The sequence below is a fragment of the Natrix helvetica genome, assembly GCF_964273705.1.
Source record: "Natrix helvetica genome assembly, chromosome: 9".
NCBI lineage: Eukaryota > Metazoa > Chordata > Lepidosauria > Squamata > Natricidae > Natrix > Natrix helvetica.
This window is the reverse complement of record NC_138560.1, coordinates 14,569,380-14,594,575: the sequence shown is the minus strand read 5'-3', so window position 1 is coordinate 14,594,575 and position 25,196 is coordinate 14,569,380. Positions and strand designations below refer to the sequence as shown.

Below are 25,196 nucleotides of genomic sequence, written 5' to 3'. Positions count from 1 at the left end.
AATTCTTAAAAGGGGAGAACAGACTTTGCCCCTCGCAAAGTGGCTACCGGTAAATCTAAGAAAGAAAGGAGGCTTTTAAAACTGTCTCTTTTTCCTGAGCTGCTTCGATGCTGCCAGACACACATATTATGCAATTAAACATCACTGTTAACAAAATCCAACCCAGAGGAATGATAGAACCAGTGTCCCTGACACTATTTATTTTTTGTTTGCTTGTCTTTAAGTCAGTCTTTGACTCTCCTGGCATCTGCCTGGGCTTGTCTCTCCAGTTTTCTTGGGAAGGTTTTTCAGAAGTGGTGTGCCCTTGGCATCTTCTTTCTACAGCTGAGAGCAACTGGCCCAAGGTCAACCAGATGGCTCCCTGCCTAAGGCGGGACTAAAACTCACTGTCTCTCGGTTTCTAGCCTTACTTAATCATTAGACCAAACTTGCTCTCGATACTATCTTATCCTTGGGCAAATTTTTTGCATTCCATTTTAAGAATAATGAATGGCTGACAGCCAACAACCTGTAGGGTAAAGTTTCTTTCCAGTAGTTTCTTACTAGTGATACCTGGTTCTGTAGGATGTGGTGCATCAGGAAAGACATTGGGCGTTACACAGCATACAGAACAGAAGGGCTTTGTTCTGACCGAGGCTTCCCAAGAGCATGAAGCAAACTTCTTGTCCCGACAAAAAAAAAAAAACCTTTTATTAATTTACTGTGAATTCTCCTCATTCACATTCAACAAAGTCTTTCAAGGGAGGGTTTACAGTCACAGACCTTATCTGGCTTGGAGAGCTGCCAGGCCGATATCTGCAAAACTTGGCAAGGAGTTTCGGAAAGTCAGGAATCAATTAAGCGAACTCATTGTCTCCTGCAAACTCCACTCCCGTTTCGCTCCTCTTTTATTTCCTCTGGGAGGGGCCATTCATTCCTATGGTCTTACTCTCAAGTAGATCCCTGTTCTTTAGCTGTTCCCTTCATCTGGCAACTCTGCGCATGCGCACACTGGGAACAGGCTCCAGCTGCTCTTCTGCCCCACTGATGTCCGACTCTGAAGGCAGCTGATAACTGGCATACGGCTCTGGCCCCCTCTCTGCCTCCAACACAGAGCCCTCATCAGAACCTTCCCCAGACTCCAGGACTGGCCCAAGTTCCTCCCCAACCTCCTCACTGTCCGAATCTGCTGCCAGCTCTGTTGGCTGCTGGCAGGACAAAACAGGCTTTACCAAATGCAGCCCAATTGATTTATCACATGTTTTTAAAATAAAGTTTTATAAATTTTCTATTGTTTACATTTTGTTAGTGCTTAATAAACATCATGTTGTCTGGGTTATTTCATTTGCTTAGCAGTACAGATTGTGTTTGTAATCTCCATCCCTTTTTTTCCAACCACTGGTAGAATAAGTTCCATGTTTGATAATATTTTCTATCTTCTTTCTGTTTAATCTTTAATGTGAGTCTGTACATTTCTGCACAATCCAGTATCTTCTTAATTATCTCTTCATCTTGTGGTATTTCTTCATTTTTTGAATATTGTGCAAATATAATCCTCGCTGCTGTTAGTACATGCAAGATTAAATATATATTTTGTTTATCAAATTTTTCTGGTGCTATACCTAATAGAAAAATTTCAGGTTTAAAATCTACGTTTTCTTATCATCTTTTTTTAACCACTTATGTATTTTTGCCTAAACTTTTTTTGCTTTTACACAAGTCCACCACATATGGTAATATGTGCCCATTTTTTGGTTTTGATTTATCACATTTGAAGTACAGATTGTTCTCTACTTACGACCACAATGGAGCCCAAAATTTATGTTGTTAAGCAAGACAGTTGTTAAGTGGATTTTGCTCCATTTTACAACTTTCCTTGCCACAGCTGTTAAATGATTTAGTAAAGTTGTTTAGTTAGTAACCTGGTAAGTGAATCTGGCTTCCCCACTGACTCTGCTTGTCCCCTTTGCAAAGTCCCCTTTGCAAAGTCCCCTTTGCTTGTCAGGGGAAAAGGGGATCACACGGCAACCGTCATAAGTATGAACCAGTTGCCAAACATGTGAATTTTGATCACATGACCCTAGAGATGCTGCATTGATTGTAAGTGTGAAAATCGATCATGTCACTTTTTTCGGTGGTGTTGTAACTTTGAACAATCACTAAGCCAACTGTTATAAGTCAAGGACTACCTGTATGTGAAATACATGAATACATCTAAACATTACATTACATCTAAATATTCTCCTTCACTCCAAAGATCTTAAATTATCTAACTTAACTCACTGCATAAAAAAGCAGGATATACTGTCTCTCTAAATCAGGCGGATATTATCACTGATTTCCTGAAAATCAAGATTTGCAAAAGAAATGCTCACGAGTTAGTTGAAAGTTGGGCAACTATATAAATGTATATATATATATATATATATATATATATATATATGTATGTATGTATGTATGTATGTATGTATGTATGTATGTATGTATGTGTATGTGTGTGTGTGTATATATATATATACATACATACATACATACATGTATGTATGTGTATGTGTGTGTGTGTGTGCGTATAAATATATATGTGTGTGTGTGTGTGTGTGTGTGTGTTGTAATTGTACTGATAAATAAAGTCATATCAGGGGTTGTAACACAAATACATAAATATATACACACATATACATATACATATACATATACATATACATATACATATACATATACATATACATATACATATACATACATACATACATACATACATACATATATATATATGGCTGTGTATGTGTATGTTCCAGCATAACTCTGAAACGCCTTCAGCAATTTCAACCAAACTTGGTACACAGATGACTTACTCTCTGGAGAAAAATACTGTGGGGGTATTGTGTGTGTGTGTTCTGTTAAGATACAGCCTGTTGTGCCTTCAAATGGCTTCTTCCGTGAAATGGCTCCTACTGTACAGCGCAGTGGAGTTGTCATGATAACGTCTTCACAGTACTCCACAAGGGGGCTCCCTCTGGTAAGGGGGAAAATCCAACATTAGAAATTGCGGCGACGTTCATGGAAGGCGGGTTGGGACAAATAAATACCCAGGTACACCGGGTTATCAGCTAGTAAATAAATAAACAAACAAACACAATCTGGGTTTATTCTCCCATAACCTTCACCTTGAGATGAGACTTCGGGAGGCCTTTCTTAACTTCTTAACACCAAAGATCCTTTGGGTCTCTTCTTTGTTGGAATTGACATATAGACCTTGTTTAATTTTTTTCTAGTGTCATTCCCATTTTGTCAATTGACCCTCAGATTCTGACCCTATGGTCTATATATGACAGCGGAGCAGAACATTAAATGTAAATGAATAAATGAAACTAGGATTGGGTTTAATAAGCGGTTTCTGTTTATTATGGACTTGATGGTATTTAAAAAACGTGTTTGTTTTTTAAAAAAAAGACAAGTATTAAAACCAACTGTTGAAAAATGAGATGAAGATAATGGAATTGAGTTTGCAAAATGCAAAAGTAAAGGAGTAAGCAAATAAAAAAGGAATTGTGGAACCTGGTGTCGATTTTTACAGGATGCAGCAATTAATCGATATCTTTTTTCCAAAAGCAAAAACCGCAATGCATGAAAGAAACATAATCATTAATTTATCCTAGGTTACTAGATTTGCAAACATATCTGATTTTTAAAAAATTCAAAACCTTTACAAAAGTTTTTCCTTTTAATTACTGGCACTGGGAGTCAGGTATATATGTATGTCCTTCTTGGTAAGAAAAGCACAGAAAATAAGAAAAATAAAACACTGTAAGATTTACAGTGTAATGTCTGGATCTTTTCACAACCAGGCCTCCCTCAATTCTGAAGGGATTTCAACTTTCACCTTAAACAAATTAAACCTCAGGGAGACAAAGAATTATAGGTGTTTACAAACCAGCTCCTTCAATTCATTCTTTATTCCCATTTACTTTTCTTCTTTTAAAAAAATATTTTCCCTCAGTACATTCAAACCATTCATGAAGCTATCAGGCAAGATAAATGTGCACAAAGTTTTTCCACAATAGTGAAACATACCCAACTGATAGAATGACGACAATACACCGATATACATCTTAATATTTATAATGTCTACATTCGCAAACTTGTTTGTTACAGAGCTGGTTGAATTCTTCTAAAAAAGAAAAAGCACCTGTAGTCCTTATCTGCTTTTAGACTAGAAGCCTGTAGTGAAAACTTCATTTGAGAGTCACTATGTAGAATTTCATATTTTCTTTAACTGTAGACCTACTTTGCTATGAGAACTTCTTCCTGTGCAGGGGTGGACTTCAAAAATTGCTGCAATGGGTTCGCTGCCCCTTGATGGGTGGGCGTGGCCATGGTGGGCGTGGCCTAGTCAGCCTCCTGCACCACAGCGGGATGAGATGGGCGGTTTCCGGAACTTCCGGTAGGCCCATTTTTCACCCTCCCCAGCCTCCGGAGGCTTTCCTCAAGCCTCTGGGAGGCCGGAAACTGCCTCTCCTGGCTCTGGAGATACTCTGGAGGCCGGAGACAGGTCCGTTTCCAGGCTTCCGGGACCTCCAGTAGGCCCATTCTCCCCTCCCCTCTTCCCGAGCCTCTGCGCAAGCCCTGCATTTATGTGGCATGATGAATGGGCCGTGTGGAGACCTCCTGGAAGGGGCAGGGCAGGGTGAGAGGGGCAGGGTTGGAGTAGCCAGCCAGGGGTGGAATTTGGGGGTTCACTGAACTAGACAGAATCCTAGCTAAAAGATCTCCTGAACCCGTGCGAACCCCCAGCATCCCACCCCTGTAAATCCTGTGCCCATTCCATATGGCATTTTCAAGTATAAAGGAATAAAGTAAATTAATATTCTTTTTAAAGAATAAAGAATTAAAGACTAAAGAACTTAAAGAATAAAGAAAGAAGCAAGTAAAGTTGGTTTAGAATTGAGTTCAACTCTTGATAACTATGTTACTTTCTTGGCAGATGCTGAAACGGATTTACCGCTATTTCTCCCAAATGCTTTTTTTGATAACCCAAACTAGCCTACAACCATAAAACATTCATGGTGTTCCCCTTGCAAGAGATAACCAATCCTATTTAGTTGCTAAATCAGGGGTTTCCAAACTTGGCAAGCTTAATACTTGTAGACTTCAACTCCGAGAATTCCTTAGTCACCCATGCTAAGAGTTGAGGTCCACTTACAAGAGATAACCAATCCCATTTAGTTGCTAGATCAGGGGTTTCCAAACTTGGCAAGCTTAATACTTGTAGACTTCAACTCCGAGAATTCCTTAGTCACCCATGCTAAGAGTTGAGGTCCACTAGTCTTAAACTTCCCAAGTTTAGAGACCCCTCTTCTAGATCAACTGAATTGCCTAGGTTTTGCCTTCACGGTGGTTTTATCCTACTACAGTATGCATATTTAAATAATGGAATTTGCTGCCCTCAAATGCACTAATGGCCATTAACTAAATGTATTTATCCATTTGTTATTTTTTTAAGGCTGTCCATCTCATGTAATGCAATTCTGGGCAGCATATAAACAGACTGTAAAAAAGCGATTTAAAAACATTCATTTTTTAAAAAATAATAATGTTATTATGGAAAAGATTAAGAAAGGGCACCAGATATGAAAACATGGAGACACCTCATCAGATTGCCATTCCCTTATGACCCACCCCAACCCACCCCATCTCAGGACTGTTGACATAATCCGAATGCCTAAACCCAGTCCCAAGGAAGCTTTTTTCAAAAGGCAGCTGAACTTTCTTGGGTTATTTTTCCTTCTTTGAAAATATTTTGGTTCTCCTCCAACAAGCTTCTTCAGTTGTAATTGAAGATTTTTGGATGAGAAATTAAAACTGAAAAAGCTTTTTGGAAGAGAAGTTAGAATTGAGGAAGCTTCTTGGATGAGAAGTTAGAACTGAGGAATCTTCTTGGATGAGAAGTTAGAACTGAGGAAGCTTCTTGGATGAGAAATTAGAACGGAAGAAGTTTATGTTTTCAAAGAGAAAAAACCCCAAGAAAGTCCAGTTGAAAAAAGCACCCTTGGAACAACCATGACCTGGATGATTGAGAATCTCCATAGACATTTGGCCTAAACCCAGGTACATGAGAGAGAACTGCAGAAAACGTCAAGTCCTTGCAGGCTTCTGGACTGCAACTCATCAGCTACTGGGTTAGAAAAGGCTAATCTAGACAAACATTTTGCATTCTCCACCAAAGCTCTTCTTAGTCTTTCATTTCCAGTAATTATGGTTAAGATGAGCCACAATTTGTCTACCGCTAGACAGGGCAACAAGCTGACGGTTGATCAAAACTGCAAGCAAAGGCAGTGTGAATTTAGTGATATACCTCAATAACAAGCTTTCAACCCTTTTCCAGCACTCTTTCCAGTCTGTAATTGCATCCATCATTTTTTCATAAAAACATGGTACATGGGAAATTAGATAACGCAGGTTTTTCAGATGCTGTCTACCTCTGCAGGAATAGCACTAAAATGTAACATGATGCTGGCAAACCGATATATTCCCTAGTTTAAAATTTGCTACAGCATCCACTTTTTTGGTAGGACAGGATGTTCTTTGTCATTTTCAGTTCTTCCTTCACTAGTGACCATCTTGACAAATTCCCCTAAATGTAAGGTTTCCTGCTGAAACACTCAGTTTAGTATTGTTTCCTTGCATACGTCTTTAAAACATAGACACCAAAAATACATTACAACACTGCAGTCTCTTTTATAACTTGGTAACTGTCAAGGAGCACTTGATATATCTTAAAATTACCCTGATTCAGTATGCTGGTGAAATAACTGAACATAACTCGAGGGGAGGGTGGATGTTACTTTAGAAGAAAATTGCTGTTTGGTAGCTTCCAGCTTCAGCTCATTTACTCATACCTAACTGGGGTTATATGCAAACTGTTGGGTTAGACACATAGCACGAACAATGGAATGTATACAAGTGAAAAAAGACCTTTGGCAATTAAAGAGCAGAATAAGTGCAGTTAACTTTGGAAGAACACAGTGCTACATTTTGGATTAAGAAAGTTTTACGCAGACAGTGTTGCATGTTCCATGTAGCTATTTGTTTTGTTGCTCTCCACTATGATGGTATCAGAAACTTGAAATAAGTTTCGATTATCTTTCTAAGTGGATTTCAGCTAGGAGAATCTGCAACATTGTTGGAAAGAATGGCTTGCCTCCTGAGGTGGTTGGTGCTACATCACCAGAGGTTTTCAAAAGATTGGACAACTATTGGATGGAATAATGATTCTTGCCTTGAGCAGGGGGTTGGCCTAGAAGACCTCCAAGGTCCCTTCCAACTCTGATTTTATGATGCTATGAATGCTGTATGAAATGGAAAATCTCTTACAGTATTCTGTCCTTGAAGAAATGCCCAACCAAGAGGGGGGAATGCTATTTTACTATTAATTGATTCCAGATACACCCTGTATCCATTAATGATATTCATTAAAGCAGACTGAAACATCTTTCACATTTTATAAAAGAAAAATCATGTCCAGTTAGATTGCTTCAGGCTAATGCAACAAATTTTCTTAATAAGCCAGTTCATAACCCTGGATTAAAAAAAATAACTAGGAAAGGTTTCCTGCTTTATTATTCATTTTCATTGGTCCTGAATCTCCCTGGATTTAGTTTCAAAGAAGAGCTGTGGGTGATAAGAAGTGATAAGAGAATAAGACAATTTCCTCCCTATCTAAATTTTCCATTTCATAATGTCATATATCTTTTTTTTTTTTGATCCCATGACAGTAATAGAAGGAATGATATGAGAGTAACAGTCCCACAATATGTTGCACCGAGCAGGAAAACATATTTGAACTTATTTTTCCTTTTCTCCCACATGCAAAAAAGTATATTTTAGAACTCAACAAAGCAAATTACTTGAAATAAGGTTTGCAAATGAACTGATAAAAAAAGGATTCCTCACCTACATTGTCACACATCTTTTTGCCCGGGTTTGACTTTTGATGTATTAATGATCTCGAAGGAAAGGGGGAAACAAAGAAGCACAAACCAAGGTTTTGTTCAAGACCCTCATCTAGAAGAGAGGAAAGCTAAGTCATTACAGATAAGCAACCATCGTTTGAGCCACGTTAAAATCCAGCAAAAAATTTAAGAGCAACAGAAAACGTGTAAGTGAATTATTTCACGAAGGAAAAATGGGATAATAACAATAGGACAGGTAAGAAATGTATCTCTACTCCCAGGCCGATTATGACTCCAAGATTTCATCGTGTTGAGCACCGGTCCTCAGAGAGCAATCAAAAGCCAGGATATCATTACAAGAAATAGGCTGATGGAAGCAGTGACGTTTCTGTAATACAGTACAATTATCCCACGTTACAAAAATAGCATATTGACTAAACGTGCCTGTATGAGATGGAGCTATTGAGCCCTCCTATAACACAGGGTCGTCCAACCATGGCAACTTAAAGACTTGTGGATTTCAACTCCCATAAATATAGCAGTGACAGCAGTGTTCCCATATTTGAGGGGTTGCCACAAAGAAGAGGAGTCAAGCTATTGTCCAAAGCACCTGGGGGCAGGACAAGAAGCAATGGGTGGAAACTAATCAAGGAAGGAAGCAATTCAGAACTAAGGAGAAATTTCCTGACAGAACAATTAATCAGTGGAACAACTTGCCTCCAGAGGTTGTGAATGCTCCAACACTGGAATTTTTAAAGAAGAGATAGGATAACCATTTGTCTGAAGTGGTGTAGGGTTTCCTGCCTAAGCAGGGCGGTTGGACTAGAAGGTTTACGGTTTATTGAATTTATAGAGCGCCCCCTCTCCCCTTTTATTGTACGCCGCCCCGAGTCCTTTTGGAGAGGGAGCGGCTAACAAATTAAATTTATTCTATTCTATTCTATTCTATTCCCCGTAGGGACTCCAAGGTCCCTTCCAACTCTGTTATTCTATTCTAATTAAATCCAAATGTGTTTTTCCACTCTGCATGTAATTCCATTGTGGGACAGTTATATTCACATCATTCTTTCAATGACTGTCCTTGAAAGGGGACAGAAAAGAGGTAGATAACATCATGAAATCGAAAATGTGGATAGGGAGGAACTTGTGTCACCCTCTTGCCAGCTTAGAACCCACCTCTCTTCTTTGAAATTAAACCCAAAAAGATTCAGGTCCAATCAAAATAAATACTAAAACAGGAAACCTTCCTTAGCTATTATTTTTAATCCAGTGTGATGAACTGATTTATTAAGAAGATTTGTTGCATGACCTTGAGGCAATCTAAATGCATGCTAACTGGGGAATTCTGGAGGTTGAAGTCTAGAAGTCTTAAAGCTGCCAAGGTTGGATACTCCTGGCTTAAAAAACCATGTCTTTTTTTCTCAGGTTCCAGAATCTACAGAGACAGAAAATGAAGATCTTAAAGATATTATGAGCACAATTTTAGTAGAATACCTTAAGAGAAATGAAGAGCAGATGTGGTGGGATATGGACCTGGTCTATAGAACTAATTCAGCATATGCCAGAATTTATAATGTTCCAAGAGAGGATAAAGATAGCGGAGGTGGGGGAAAAGGCAGCAATGTACAAAATATGGGGAGGGGGGAGGCCACGGCTCCACCCGGGGGCAGGGAGGAGGGAGCAATATCGAAAAGGCTCAGGTCACAAAAATAAATATATCTGAAATATTATTGTAATTGTTGATATATTAGAAAGTGACAAAGAAAGAGATGATTGAACATGTTGTTGATATAAAGTAAGAATTCTGTTTATGCTATCCTTTACATGTTATCCTTAAAATTGTAAAAGTGCGAGATTTGGGGGGATTTCTACTGCTAACATGGGAGCTACTAAAATTTTCTATGTACCCTATTACCTTTTCCCTATAAATGTTTTAAAACCAATAAAAACTTTTTACAAAAAAAACCCCATGCCAATAAGATTTTTGAAACTGGGATTAGCCCAGTGGTCAGCAACCTGGAGCCGCAAGTGGCTCTATCATCCCTCTGCTGCGGCTCCCTATCAGCTCCACAGTTGAGAGAGCTTTTGATTAGGACAGGTAGAGGAAAAAGGATGCCGTGCTAGGAGGAGACTCTGGTGGGGGAACCAGACTTCTGGTCGGCTTCAGAATTGAATGGGAAGGGGGCTTCCAGTTAGGATCTTTGTGGCTCTTTGAGTGTTTAAGGTTGCTGACCCCTGGACTAGCCGATCTACCCGCCCACCTGCCTGCAAAGAGGAATCAGCAAACTGTTACCCTTGTCGAGAACAATTGCAAAATAATAAGTCAAGATTGTTCTACAGTTAATCTTGTTTGCCGAAATTATATAAAGGCAATCTCACCCTCCACAAAGACCTGGTATTTTCTGGGTCAGCCTATATGAGACAGTTCAGTCACGAACTCAAGAGGCGCATAAACAAGGATTACAGTAGATTGAACTAGAAAAATATTGTAGCTTTTTAAATATAAGGTTATTTATATTGCTAATTTACCACATTGTAGGTAAAAATAAGGGAAGAATATTTCATGAATATTGGAGGGTTTTTTAAAGAAGATTATTAGTATTTTAAGGTATTTTATGGATTGACATTCAATTTAGAGAGAGAGAGAGAGGTGGTTGTACTGTTTTAACCCGGTTCTAAAAGGAAGTTGGAGATCTTTCCTGTTATATATTTTTGATCTATACTTTTTCTCACTTTTAATTTATTTATTTTCATTCCCTTCTCCTTTCCATTAATGTTAGCTTGCATTTCAATATTTGACGCTGATATAAAGAAAAAGATATAAAGAAAAAGAGATACAAAACCCAAAAAAGTGGAGAAAAACTCATTACTCGTTATGAACTACAGACTCAATTTCATTGAGGGCTGCATCAGGGGTTTGGTTGACCTTGCGGGGCAGGGCATGTGTGTCTGACTGGGTGGGCATGGCCAGCTTGATGCCACTCCCCAAACTGCTGGCATGTTTCCTCTTTGCACTGGGTAGGCCAGGCTGAAGCTACACTGGCCTGATCTTTCCTCTTCACACTGGCTGGACAAGGACAGCCCCGCGGGCTGGATCTGACCACACCACGGGGCTGGATGTGGCCTGCGGGCCATGAGTTTGATACCCCTGGACTATGGCAAAGAAGAGAGTGTTATCAGATATGATTCCCAACCCCTGAACCAATGGCTGCCCAACCAAGTGAATATACGCCTATATACTTTTCCTTTGTGACATCATAGAATTGCTATTTTCAACTAGAAAATCAATTACAAGCTCAGAGAGCCCCCCTAAGGACCCCTCATTTCAACCCTGAGATACAAATATTCTCCTTCAGTGATACACTGCAATTTTGATCCCTTAACCATGGGGATGCTGCTATGATCGTAACTCATTTTTTTAAGCGCACTTGTAACTTCTAATGGTGGCTACAACATTGTTATATAAGCTGAGCATCACCTGTATGTAACTTGACAGGAACTATTTTGGTTATACAACATGCAGGCCAGTGGTGGGATTCAGCCAGTTCGCACCACTTTGGGAGAACCGATTGTTAACTTTCTGAGCAGTTTGGTGAACTGGTTGTTGGAAGAAATTGTTAGGGCAGAGAACCGGTTGTTAAATTATTTGAATCCCATCACTGACCCATGCCTGACTTTGCTATGGTCAATCAAGACTGAGGGAAGGATTTCTTTTTAAAACACTTATTTCTGTTCAAATATTAAGCAATATGCATGGGTCAAGTTTTTCCTAAGTCAACCTGGGTTTCAAGGGACAGGCAATTTCCTTCGTCTCTGCTTGGAAATGATTGTATTTTGCTTCCCACCCCAAGCAACATAATGCCCTTTCCTTTTTTTAACACTTTATACTGAGTATTCTTGAGCTTTCACTCTGATTTCTGTAGCCAATTGGAGTCAGCAGGAGAGCTTTTCCTTATTAATCTGGAAATAAAATGTTCCTGAAAATAAAGCTAAATGTACAAAATACGTTAGTACAAGAGCTAGGAGAAAAGGCATTTGTAACCTGTTGTAGCTTGTAATCTGATTAATCTCTAATTAACTTGGACCACATATATAGTAACTAGTTGGACACCTCTGCTCCGCTATGAAACTATATGATCGGGTTTGATAAATTGACACAGCTTGAAAAGTAATGAGTAGTTATGATCATTCTCTCCTTTCCCCTTCCCTCCCTCACGCTTGCCCCACAGAAACCTCTCTTCTCCTATCTCTTTCTCTCCCTCAGGCTTGCCCCACAAAGGCTTCTCCTATCTCATCCCCCTTCTCTCCCTCAGTCTAACTTTTTAACATCAGAGCGTTTTTCAGGAGGGGAGGGGGAGTAGAATGTCTAAACTCCTTAGCACTGGAGCATGTTAGTAATAATATAAGAAATACTAATGATCTGATGGTTATTTCAAAACATCATTTGTTAGCAAGCACCCGGAAGCCAAGAGGAATATATGTGGTGTTTCTCTATTTTGATAGCTTCCATAATTATTCTCTCAAAACTGAACAATTCAACAAGAGAATAATTATGGAAGCTATCGAAATAGAGAAACACCCCCACAACATGAATAAACATGACAATAACTCCCACCTACCAGACATCTGGAAACCAGCCCTAGTCAACAAACGAGTCCCACCCACCACCAGGCCATTACAACACAAAACAACAACGGACACACAGCCAGCACCAATCGGCACCAATCTACCAATCATGATACAACTACACAACCAATCAATCCACTTACTGAAACAAAGCCAGCACTCCACACGCTCCCACCAAGATTTATAGAAAGACGGCAGCTCCAACCACACTTTACTCACACAAACGCGAAGCTGAAAACACCAGCCTGAAGATGGCGAGTGAGACCTCGCCGAAACGTTACCAATACAATCTCAATCTTACACGGGAAAAGACCCAAATACAACAAGACCAGCATATATTCTTCCTGGGATTTGAACCTGGGCTGTTTTACATGTAAGGCTGTTGTATTAGCCTCTAAGCCACAAGCTCTCCTCCCTTATCAGCTGAGCCGAGGAAATAATTAAGTGTTATGTCAAAGCACCCGGTATCCCCAAATATAGGAGGAGCTGAATTATTTGGGCACACCGGGTGCTTTGACATAACACACACACACACACACACACACACACACACACACAAAATCAGTTTGACTTAAACGTTCCTAACCATAGAGTACCGTATCGGAGGAACGCATGTTGTTTTTTAAAAAAGTGTTGATTCAAACACAGTTTCATTCAAATAATGATGCCTCATCCCTTCCTTCAGAAAATAAGCAAAATGTAAGGTGTTTGGGAGACACACAACAGCTCATTTGTGAATGTGGAGCAGGAGTCAGAGAAAAAAATATGCTGTAATCAGCTCAAGAGTGCCCTGTAATTTTGAACTGGTCTGGAACTGCCCGTCAATTACTGTAGTTTTAGATAGAGTGCTAGTTAAACAACCAGACACAGAAGTGCAGGCAGTGAATTGGAAATGTGGACCAAATCTTCATTTCTGAGCTTACCTCATGGTTAGTAGGAGGAAGCAGTGTGCATGCATCCAATAATCAATTTTAGCAACCCATATATTTATTTGGGAGACAACTGAAATATAGTAGAACTAAATTGTTAGTCTGCATGCTGCAATTGAGATCACTGAGCTAAGGCTGAAAATGACTCCTAAATAATTATCCATTTTGGTCGACCTAAAATTGAAACTTCCAGCTATTGTTGTCTGCTCACCCACCAATATTGTACAGAATAATACAGGGGCATTTCCAGCACCTGGAATCACAGTTGTGCTCTCTACACCTCTATTATATACAGTATTATCAAGGCTTTTCCCTACCAGCTGCTACAGATGTTTGAGAATGTCACCTTGAGTGCTGCAATTTGGAGTAAGACAATTTAATTTGCACCACTAAAGTCAATGAGCAGATTAAAACACACATCTCCAAATCCTGCGTGATAAACTTTAAAAACAAGCCAAGATGCACAGAAAAGGGTGTTCTCCAGTAAATACTGTGTATGGGCTAAATTTGCATTCTGAGAAAAAAAAAGTAACTCCTGTACAGAGATATATTTTCTTGAGAATTGAACATTTGTAGCTGAAGTAAACGGGAAGAAAACTAATATGAATTGGAAATAAATTTATCTATCCTCACAAGAAAGAAAGAGAGGGGGGAGGGCGGACGGAGGGGGAGAGGGAGAGGGAGAGGTCTACTTTAGAACTTCACATTATACCAGAAGCAGTTGAGAAGGAACCGTTTTATTGTGGCATGGGATTAAAAAAACAACAGCAACTTTATTCTATCCATTTCAAGTTTTCCTGGGAGGGGAAAAAAGCCCCTTCATCATACTATCTTAGATAGCATGAAAAAATATGCCAGGACTTCTGCATGCAGATTTTATCCCACAGAACTCTATAGCTCTTCTCTAATCTGCTATGCTATGCTATGTTATGCTATTTTAATATATACAATAATACAATAGTAGAGTTGGAAGGGACCTTGGAGGTCTTCTAGTCCAACCCCCTGCCTAGGCAGGAAACCCTATACCGTTTCAGACAAATAGCTATCCAACATCTTCTGAAAGACTTCCAGTGTTGGGGCATTCACAACTTCTGGAGGCAAGCTGTTCCACTGATTAATTGTTCTAACTGTCAGGAAATTTCTCCTCAGTTCTAAGTTGCTTCTCTCCTTGATTAGTTTCCACCCATTGCTCCTTGTTCTACCCTCAGGTGCCTTAGAGAATAGTTTGACTCCCCCTTCTTTGTGGCAGCCCCTGAGATATTGGAACAATGCTATCATGTCTCCCCTAGTCCTTCTTTCTCTTAAGCTAAACATACCCAATTCCTGCAATCGTTCTTCATATGTTTTAGTCTCCAGTCCCCTAATATGCTATACTATGCTTTGCTAATCTATGCTGTGCTGTACTATGTTGTGCTATGAAATGCTGTTCCATTCTACTCTATTCTATTCTATTTTCTATTCTATTCTATTCTATCCAAAGTGCCCTACCAATGATAATGGTTAAACCAAAATGTGACTTAGGCCAGCATATGTATGCAGAGACTGGACCGGAATCACAACTAAGAAAGCATATTCAGTTTAATTAATAATTATTTTAAAAAACTTTATTGATTTAGTCATTTGACCATATCAAAAATATAACACGAACACAAAAATACAAGACAACAAAGACACATTCCTAGGAAGTCATCACTCCTACAGTTAACCCCAATTGGATCTCAATATTCCATCCCCTTTGAAATGGCCTTTGACGGTTGAAAACAACTTTGAAGTTTAATTAATTAAAAATAGACTTCATGATCCTAAAATTAGGTACCTTATTTATAAAATGTATATGCTGCCCATCTCACTAGCTCGATATTTCAACAGTAGTCTTGCCTAAGGTTTCACTGAAATCCTCCCATCTGCTTTGAAGTTTACAAGTGCAGTAAGTTAAGAATAAAACTAGTATCATCATTTGCAAGTGTCAGTTCATCAACCACCAGCAGCTGCAGCTTTAGACAACTCTGACTGATCTTCTCCAAAAGGTAAATAGAATTAGAGCTGGTGAACATTTGGATAGGAGGCTGGCCAGGGGACTTGAAAAAAACCATCCCAAAATAAGGCAAAAACGAACCATTTTTTCCTAGTATTTCCAAGAGAGCTGCAAAGACATGTCCTGAAGCAACTAGGAGTCAAGCTTGACTCAATACAGACTTAATTTAACCAACCAACCTTCTCTGCAGAAACCACTTTATGTCTGTACAGTGCAGCCATAGTACATATACCTGGAATTAAATAGGGGGTAAGTGAATACTAAAAAGTGGCTCAATGGCTAAGACGCTGAGCTTGTCGATCAGAAAGGTCGTCAGTTCGGTGGTTCGAATCCCTAGTACCGTGTGAGTGAGCTCCCGTTACTTGTCCCAGCTTTTCCCAACCTAGCAGTTCGAAAGCATGTAAAAAGGCAAGTAGAAAAATAGGGACCACCTTTGATGGGAAGGTAACAGCGTTCTGTGTGCCTTCAGCATTTAGTCATGCCAGCCACATGACAATGGAGATGACTTTGGACAGCGTAGGTTCTTCAGCTTTGAAACGGAGATGAGCACTGCCCCCTAGAGCTGGGAACGACTAGCACATATGTGCGAGGGGAACCTTTACCTTAACTGAATACCCCTCCATCCAAGCATAGTTAGATTTCCTTCCTTGATTTCTCCCCATGCTTTTCTCCACTCTGCCTTCCACCAGCTAGCATAAAAGACCGTATTTTGCCAGTCTACCAAAATGCCAGGCAGGAAGCCAACCACAAACCGTAGCAGGAGTCAAAGAGATGCTTGGAAGTGGGCATTTGTTTACCTGCAGCTCAACATCCTAACGGCCTCCTCCTCCTCCTCCTGACTTCCACCAACTTCTGCAGAGATGATTTTCCATTTTCTCATCCATCACCTTCTAAGTCCAAGGTTGACCATCAATAAACAGCACTGAAATACTGCAGGGGAAAATGTTCTTTGGCTCAACAGCAGAAAAACCCTGCAGCTCTCTTCTCATTTACCCAGGGATTGTATTCAGACAACGATCTGACCAAATCAGTTACCTAACCAGTAACAGCACAGCCTGGTGAATCTTAATCCTGGTGTTCTTTTAACATTTTCTTGATTTAGTATGTTGTAGGAACTTAACTCTATTCAGTTGATGAATCATGCTACACTTGACCTTAGTCAAAAGGCCAAGAAGCTATTACAAAATAATTATTTAATCAGGAGTAAACATGACTGCTTTGAACTACAATACACTGCTATTGTGGTTATTATGTTTTCGTACACTCACTAGACTCCTTCAGGACTGAGTAGATCAATAAACTGTATAAATCCTATCAATACATCCTGCTGGGGCCCATCCTTTGGTTGCAAGTGAACTGCTGCAGCCTTCCGAAGAGCAAAGAAATAGATGCTTCAGCTTATTTGGCATAAACTCCAAGAACCACCCTAGTCAAAATAAGGATCGCCTCCTTCTGATTTTATTGCTCCTCTTTTAGCTTATTTTTCTTGAGGGAGCTCTCAAGTGCCGGATGTCAGCATTATTCCTTGGTGTTTCCAAGTTACAACAGAAATGTTTTGTCATCCGAGGTCTATTGCTCAGAAACACAGGAAGACGCTTTATCTCAATGTACCACATTGGACCAAACTATCAAGGTGCCCACCAACTTCACATAGCCTTCTATATGCATTGAAGTGACTTCTTAGGCTTCAGCTTAGAGCAGTATTTCTTAATCTCAGCCACTTTAAGATGTGTGGACTTCCAACCTCCAAATTCCCCAGCAAACACAAACCAACTGAATATTGTGTTCACATTCGCTAATTTGTACTGTAGTTGACTTCATAGATCAGGGGTGTCCAAACTTGGCAACTTTAAGACTTGTGGACTTCAATTCCTAGAATTCCCCAGCCAGCTCTGCTGGCTGGGGAATTCTGGGAGTTGAAGTCCACAAGTCTTAAAGTTGCCAAGTTTGGACACCCCTGTCATAGATCATAGTGGATTTTCTCACCAATTAGCTTGGTCAACAAACCATAGTTAGCAGGATGTGCATATTAGAAATCTGAGTGTCCCCACCAACAATGTCTGTAACAAACTATGATGTCAACAGGTGCCTCTTGTGCAAATGATGTGATTATTATATTAGAATTCCATTCCCACGAAATATCTTTCCTTGGTCTCTTCCTGCCTGCTCAATCTGGTCAAAGAATAAACTGCGGTATACATTTAGCAGTAGTTTTTCTGACCCAACCATGTCACTGTAGACTTTAAGATTTTATTCTTCAAAATTTAAGATGCATGTATTTCAACTTTCCGAATTCACTTACTATTCTGGGAGTTGAAGTCCACACATTTTAAAGTGGCTGATATTGAGAAACACTGGCTTAGAACATTAGGCAAATCTAGTTATTGGGATTTAAAGGGCTATTACAAGAAGATGGTATGAATTTCCAAAGAATGGAAAGGCCCCCAACTTGAAATAAAAAGGAATTTCCCACACATAGACAGGTAGTAGCAGCATTCTGGTGTTTCATAGAGGGTTCCCCCCCCCCAGTCCTATCCAGAATGAACTAACTAACTAACTAACTAACTAACTAACTAACCAACCCTCAAGGGATGTGGTGGCTCAGTGGCTAAGACGTTGAGCTTGTAGATCAGAAAAGTCAGCAGTTCGGCAGTTCAAATCCCTAGCGCCGCGTAACGGAGTGAGCTCCCATTACTTGTCCCAGCTTCTGCCAACCTAGCAGTTCGAAAGCACGTAAAAAATGCAAGTAGAAAAATAGGGACCACCTTTGGTGGGAAGGTAACAGCGTTCTGTGTGCCTTCGGCATTGAGTCATGCCAGCCACATGACCACAGAGACGTCTTCGGACAGTGCTGGCTCGTCGGCTTTGAAATGGAGATTAGCACTGCCCCCTAGAGTCAGGAACAACTAGACCATATGTGCGAGGGGAACCTTTACCTTTAATCCAGAAATGCTGTGGATTAACTAATTGTTTGCCTGTAAAGCAATTACTGCATTGCTAGATTCCCTAACACCACAATTTTATTTACAAGTGGTAGGCTCATTTCAGACTTTGCAGAGTTTAGATGCAGAGATTTCAACTTTGTCTTTAAAACCTGACCAGGCCAAGCACAATTTTGTTTCCTGGTTTCCTTCCTCCCACATTAAACTTCCCCTTAGAAATAGTAAATATTCGAAGGAGGCCCTTTACAAACTAGTCATAAATATTTGAAGGAGGCCCTTTACAAACTAGCCATAAATCCACAGGGGAGATCTCCTCCTGCTAGGCTCCATTTAGGAATAGAAAGTTTGTTACAAGCCATTTGTCCTCTTCCACAATATTCCTTCTTGCCTAAAAGTTTGCATAACAGCACTTCCCCCCCCCCAACAGTCCAGTTCCTTAATTTTGTTCCGGATGGGTCAGTGCATAAAAATGTGCAAGAATGATACAGCAGAAGAAATGTGCAGTGTTCTCATCCAGAAGAAAGAACCTTCCTTCTTCCTTATTAGATGAAAATATTGCAAGCAAGAGTTAACCTCCCCAGTCTTAAATACTCTGCTTTAGCAGCTATGCCTTCTAATTAATTACTGTCACTGTCCAGTCTAAAACAGAAAAAGAATGTATGAGATTCCAGGATATATAAAACAGGCACCCGTAAAAGCAATAAGCAACATGTTCAAAGATCAGCTTGCAGCCTACTCATATTGGCATAGGTTTTCTATTTATAAGGCAAATTTTGATGGAGTGTAAAAAAAAGGGCATTTCTCCATATCAATTGTACTGTTCTTTCACAAATTTATGAGGCTTTCTGTGATTTGGTGCATAAATATTATTGCTTTATCAAGAAGAGCCACTAAAGCTATTTCACCGAGCTTCAGAAGCCAAATATAAAATCCAAGCTTAAATAAAGAGAAGTGTGACAACGGGACAATATTTTTTTCCCTAAATCTCAACAGTGTCCTTGCTTGCCTAAGTTCAGGAATGTTACTTGCCTAAAAGAAACCTGGTCAGAAAGATTCCTGACATCTTCCTCGGGAACACAGGAAGTTTTCGTATTATATTAGCTCAGTGGCCCCAGCAAGTCAGAATCAGCAGAGCAACTTCAGAATTTTGGGCCCCAGACTCTGCTAGTCACGTCAGATATCCAACATGGGACCTCCTGCAGGCAAAGGAGCTGCTATAGAGCTGCCTTTTTCAGAAGCACTGCCTACACTAGAAATTGCCAATGAGAAAAGCCTACTCAACCAAAGTGTCAAATGAAGATCTAAGGCGGACAAGAAAGCAAAAGCTAGAATTCACATTCTTGGTTCTCCATATTAGACGCCGTGATGGCGAACCTGTGGCACGCGAAGCCCTCTCTGCCGGCACACGAGCCGTCGACCCAGTTCACCTCCACTGCGCATGCGCACACATCACCCGCTGGCCCAGTTCACCTCCACTGTGCATGCGCACAAACCGCCCGCCCGCCAGCTGATTTTCAGGTCTCTGCTGCGCACGGGGTGGGAAAGGTGCATGCGGGAGATGTGCACCCATGTGCAGGGGGGTCAAGGGGGTGTGGTGCACCCCCTGGGGCCCATTTTTGGTCCCATGAGGCTTCAGGGAGGCCCATTAGGCCCAAAACAGGCCGTGGGGGTCACGTGCATACGGGGGGCAGGGGGAGCAGGGGGGTTGCACATGCATTGCATTATGGGTGTGGCCACATGAGGACAAAAAGGTTAGCCATCACTGTATTAGAGGGTACTCAACAAAAGGCTGCCCAGGTATTCTAAATAGGTCAGGTCTGCTTGGAGAAAGAGATCCTAACTATAGGAGGAGCACCTATTTTAAATATGTACCTTGACTGCCAGGGAAAAACACACACACACACACATTTTCTTCTGCAGACTCAGTTGTGTCCCGGTGGAGATCACACACAATTTAGCCCAGGCTCACCAGCCTCCTTCCTGATCCACTTAAATTTCCAAAAATAAACCAGTATAACCTCTATGCTGCCTAGCACATAATACACTTAGTTACAAGATTAACCTGAAAGAATGGGGTACCTTTCCAGAAATAAGTGCTCTTTTTGCACACGTAGGGGGGTCACGATGGTGGCGCAGTCAATGCTCCACCTGTCCTTCAGGTGCATCAGAAGGCATCCTAATTGCACCATGATCTATCCGGCCATTCCCAGGGATGGCTTCTGACCCTCAAGAATGCTGTGTGTCAGGTAATACAGAGCAGATGCCAAGAGAGACAAGAGCATCCAAGGCACATGGCCTTGCCTTTGTGTTCATCCTTGCACCTCTTCTCTAGCAATAACACTATGTACCACTTCGTAGACCTTTTACTGCCCTCTCTAAGCAGTTTAAAGAGTCAGCGTATTGCCCCCAACAATCTGGCTCCTCATTTTACCAACCTCAGAAGGATAGAAGGCCGAGTCAACCTTGAGCTGGCCAGGATTGAACTCCAGGCTGGGGGTAGAGATTGCTTGCAATACTGCATTCTAACCACTGAGCCACCAGGGCTCATAAATTGTTGGAAGCTGCCTTCCGTAATTTCCTCGTCGCACATGTACATCATATGGCTGCAGAGCATCTCTGGAGGAACATACAGGTAGTCCTCAACCTACGACCACCATTGGAGCCAGAATTTGTGTTGTTAAGCGAGGCAGTCGTTAAAGTGAGTTGCTCCTAATTTTACCACCTTTTTTTTTTGACCAGGTTTATTAAGCAAATACCGCGGTCGTGAAGTGAATCGCGCAGTCATTAAGCGAATCCAGCTTTTGACTTTTTGCGTGTCGGAAACCTGCCAGGGAGGTCGCAAATGGCAGTCTCATGACCCTGGGGACACCACAACCATGTCAGATTCCAACCCCCTGAATTTTGATCCCACGACCGTGGGAATGCTAGGATGGTTGTAAAGTGCGAGGCCCGGTCATAAGTCACTTTTTTCACTGCCATTGTAAGTTCCAATGGTCACTAAATGAATGATTGTAAATTGAGGACTACCTGTAAATTGAGGACAACACCCTTTACATGGGGCTGTCCCTGAAGAGCATCCGGAAGCTCCATTTGGTGCAAAAGGTAGCGGCCAGCATGGTTTTCTGCAGACACCGGTGTGCCCATGTATGACCTCTCCTTCGGGAGCTGCGCTAGTCGCGATTTGCTTCCAGATGCAATTCAAGGTTACTGGTTGTCACCTTTAAAGCCCTTCATGGCTTGGGACCAGGGGATCTGAGGGACTGTCTCTTGCCAGTCACATCTACCTGACCCATCAGAGCGGGGAGGCAGGGAATGCTGTGGGTTCCATCCCGGAGGGAGATACACCTGGCAGGACCCATAAGAGTGGCCTTCTCCGTGGTGGCTCCCTCTGTCTGGAACATCATCCCCCCCAGAGATTAGAACGGCCCCCACTCTAATACTCTTCCAGAAGGCGCTGAAGACCTGGTTCTGCCAACGGGCCTGGGGAAGCCAGAGCGGGATGGAGCCCATTAAACGGCTCATGTGATCTGCTGTCGCAGAGGCGGAAGGTGGTGGTGGGGGGTGATTTTATTACTTTGATTTATTTGATTCGTTATTACTTTTGCTGTTTTTAGATGTGGCTTTTACATTCCGTAAGCTGCCTCGAGTCGCCATGGGTGAATAGGCGGCAACATAAATTTAATAATGTAATAATTATTATTTATTATTAAATACATAATAAATAAATCTCCTTTCCCTGAGGAGGGTAGCTTTTCTGTTCAACTCTACAGAAAGGAAGGGTTTAGGAAAGGGAATCCTGGGAAACAGACCTTGGTGCCAACAAAGTCCTTTCCCTGCATGCCACAACTTTTGTGTGTGTCTCTCTCTCTCTCTCACACACACACACACACAAAGCACAAACCCCCAGAGAGGCCGGTGGGCACCTGGAACCAACCTACCTAGTTTCATCAGGCAGGCCAGCAGGATCCAGAGCGTGATCTCAAAAGGCAGGTTCACCTGGTCGTACTGAAGCGCCAGGACGGGGAAAAGTTTCCGAGGCTTGCCGTGCCCGCTGGTGGAGTCGTTCTTGGGGTGCCCGGCGTCGGGGCCGCTCTCGGGGGGAATCGGCGGAGAGGCGGTGATGCCTTCGGTCACCAAGCTGGGCTGCCGCGTGATCTCCATGGGGACATCGGAGCCGGTGCTCTGAAGCACCGGCAGCAGCCCCAGCAGGGCAGCCGCGCCGAAGAGGAAAGGCAAAGCGCGGAAGGAGCAGCGGGGCCTCTCCAGGCATCGCGCCGCCGGCATGGCGCTCCTCTGGGGCCCGGGAAAAGCCGGAGGCCGGATCAGAGGGGTGGGTTGGATTCCGACGACCCTGCCTGGTTGTATCAAGGTTTCATCGGAGGCGGTTGGAGGACGGGCTGCGGAATCAGCGGAGGCCACCGGCGGAACGGAGCCCGGAGAAAGCCACCCGACGGGGGGAAGCGCTCATCATAGGCAAGGGCCAGCTTAGGACGGGGCGCCCTTTCCTGGGAACCGTCTCTGCAGGGCGTGGGGGACGAGCGTTCAGACCCGGGGGTGCTGCCGCTCAGCCGGCGAACCGCAGCCGATCATCCACCCGCTGCCCCAAAATCCGCCTTCCAGGCGAGCGGTCTGGAACTTGGGACGCGCACACGCCTCGCCTCCAAGGACAGCTGAGCAGGGGCGGTTGCGGAGGGGCTGGCTGGGAGCAGGAGCGACCCCCTTAGCAGCAGCAGAAGGAGAAGGAGAAGAGCCGGGCAGGAGAAGGGGGCAGGAAGGGCAGGCGGACGAGCCAGCAATCGGGCAGCCGAAGCGGCGGAGAAGCCAAGCAGGCGACCGCAGTCAGGCCGCTTCCCGCGGCTGCAAGAGAAGGCGCCTCTCCGGGGGTGCGGTGGCTTCTTCGTTCTCCCGGAGCAGCCGGCAGGCCAGGAGGAGGCAGGTAAGGCGGGCTTGGGCTCCCCAGCGCTGGGAAGAAGGAAGCTGAGCTGGTTCCGGATCCTCATGCGCCGCAGCGGGGCAGCTCCGCCCGGCCCGGCTGCTCCTCCCCCGGGGCTCCCAACGCGCGGCCGGAGAGGACGCTGTCTCTCTCTTTCTCTCTCTCCCCCGCCTTGCTGGCTTAGACAAGGACGCCGCGGGGAGAAGCTGAGGGAGAGGAGGGGAAGGAAGAGAGGAGGGCGCCGCCGACGCCGCGCCTCCTTCCCTCGCCGCCACACAGCAGCCTCCGCCGGCTGGAAGCAGAACTACACGGGAGCCTCCGCGTCGCAACCGGGCAGGAGGGCTGGGCGCCCAGCCAAGCCACCGGGCCAAGCGAAGGAGGACGGAGGAGGGTCGCTTCGAGCCACGTGCCCGGCCTGGAGACCTCGTCTCGGCGGACCAGGCTCTTTAGACCGCCCGTATTCAACCAGCCGCTTTCAAGGGCAGCTGGGAGGCGTCAACTGGAAAGCGTAGGGAGCAGCAAGCCGCGATGGCGGGCGCCGGGTCACACCTCCCGCCCTGCGTAGAGAAATCACCTCAGCCGTTGCCTGTAGAGATTCTCAGGCAGGCACCCAGGTCATGGTTGACCCAAGAAGCTTCTTCTGCTCTGACTGGATGGGGAGGAATGGAAGGATTGATAGAATTGTTAAGAAGATTTATAAAGGTAAAGGTTCCCCTCGCACATGTGTGCTAGTCGTTCCCGACTCTAGGGGGCGCTGCTCAACTCCGTTTCAAAGCCGAAGAGCCAGCGCTGTCCGAAGATGTCTCCGTGGTCATGTGGCCGGCCTGACTAAACGTCGAAGGCGCATGGAACGCTGTTACCTTCCCATCAAAGGTGGTTCCTGTTTTTCTACTTGCATTTTTTACATGCTTTCGAACTGCTAGGTTGGCAGAAGCTGGGACAAGTCACGGGAGCTCACTCTGTTACGCGGCGCTAGGGATTCAAACCACTGAATTGCTGACCTGATCAACAAGCATCTTAGCCACTGAGCCACCCCTCTCCTAGGAAAATATTTCAGGAAATATTAAAAGGACAGAATATTTCCCCTAAAAGGGAGGCAGAAGCTCACACACACACCTTTGTCTATGAGCCATTAAGGCCTGAGCCAGTCTATTCGACATAACAAAGAGCTACGTCCTTGATCTGCCCAAAAGCATTTTCATTACATCCTTACCCAGCAAGAGTCAACCAAGCTTGGGACTCAGGACAGCCTACAGAGTGGCCCCTGCATGGCCCCATGGGAGTCTGACAACCAATCAGAATACAAGCCCAAATTCAAAAGCCTAACAGAGGGTATAAAACTCAGGGACTCTCAGCATCTCTTCCCTTTTTTTCTTCTTCACCCAACATCTTCAAGGCATGTGATCTTGCCCACCATTAAAAACCATCTTTCCAAACAGCCTCCATGTTTCCAGTGTCCTTTTCCCCACTTGGAACTGAACCCAGAAGGACATTTCTTCCAACACCACCATCCCGTGAGAAAGAAAAAACACGAAAGTCCAGTTGCCTCCTGAAAAAGCACCTTTGGGACCCCTCAGCAATTCAGTTACCAAATGTGAAGTGATGATTCCCACACTCCGGACCTCTAGAGCAGGGGTGTCCAAACTTGGGAACTTTAAGACTTGTGGACTTCAACTCCCAGGATTCCCCAGCCAGCTGGCTGGGGAATCCTGGGAGTTGAAGTCCACAAGTCTTAAAGTTCCCAAGTTTGGACACCCCTGCTCTATAGAAAGGAAGGCCTTGTTCTAGCATCTTCATAAT

At 43.1% G+C, this 25,196-nt stretch overlaps 1 protein-coding gene across 1 annotated transcript in view; it reads right to left on the bottom strand.

The window, feature by feature from the left end:
* Positions 1-23,564, bottom strand: part of SLC9A1 (solute carrier family 9 member A1) — an 84,539-nt gene extending 60,975 nt beyond the window's left edge. The window contains exon 1 of the mRNA XM_081961917.1: positions 22,402-23,564. Within this exon, the coding sequence (XP_081818043.1) occupies positions 22,402-22,747 (346 nt within the window). The 5' untranslated portion in view covers positions 22,748-23,564. The remainder of the gene's footprint in view (positions 1-22,401) is intronic.
* Positions 23,565-25,196: the final 1,632 nt, after the last annotated feature.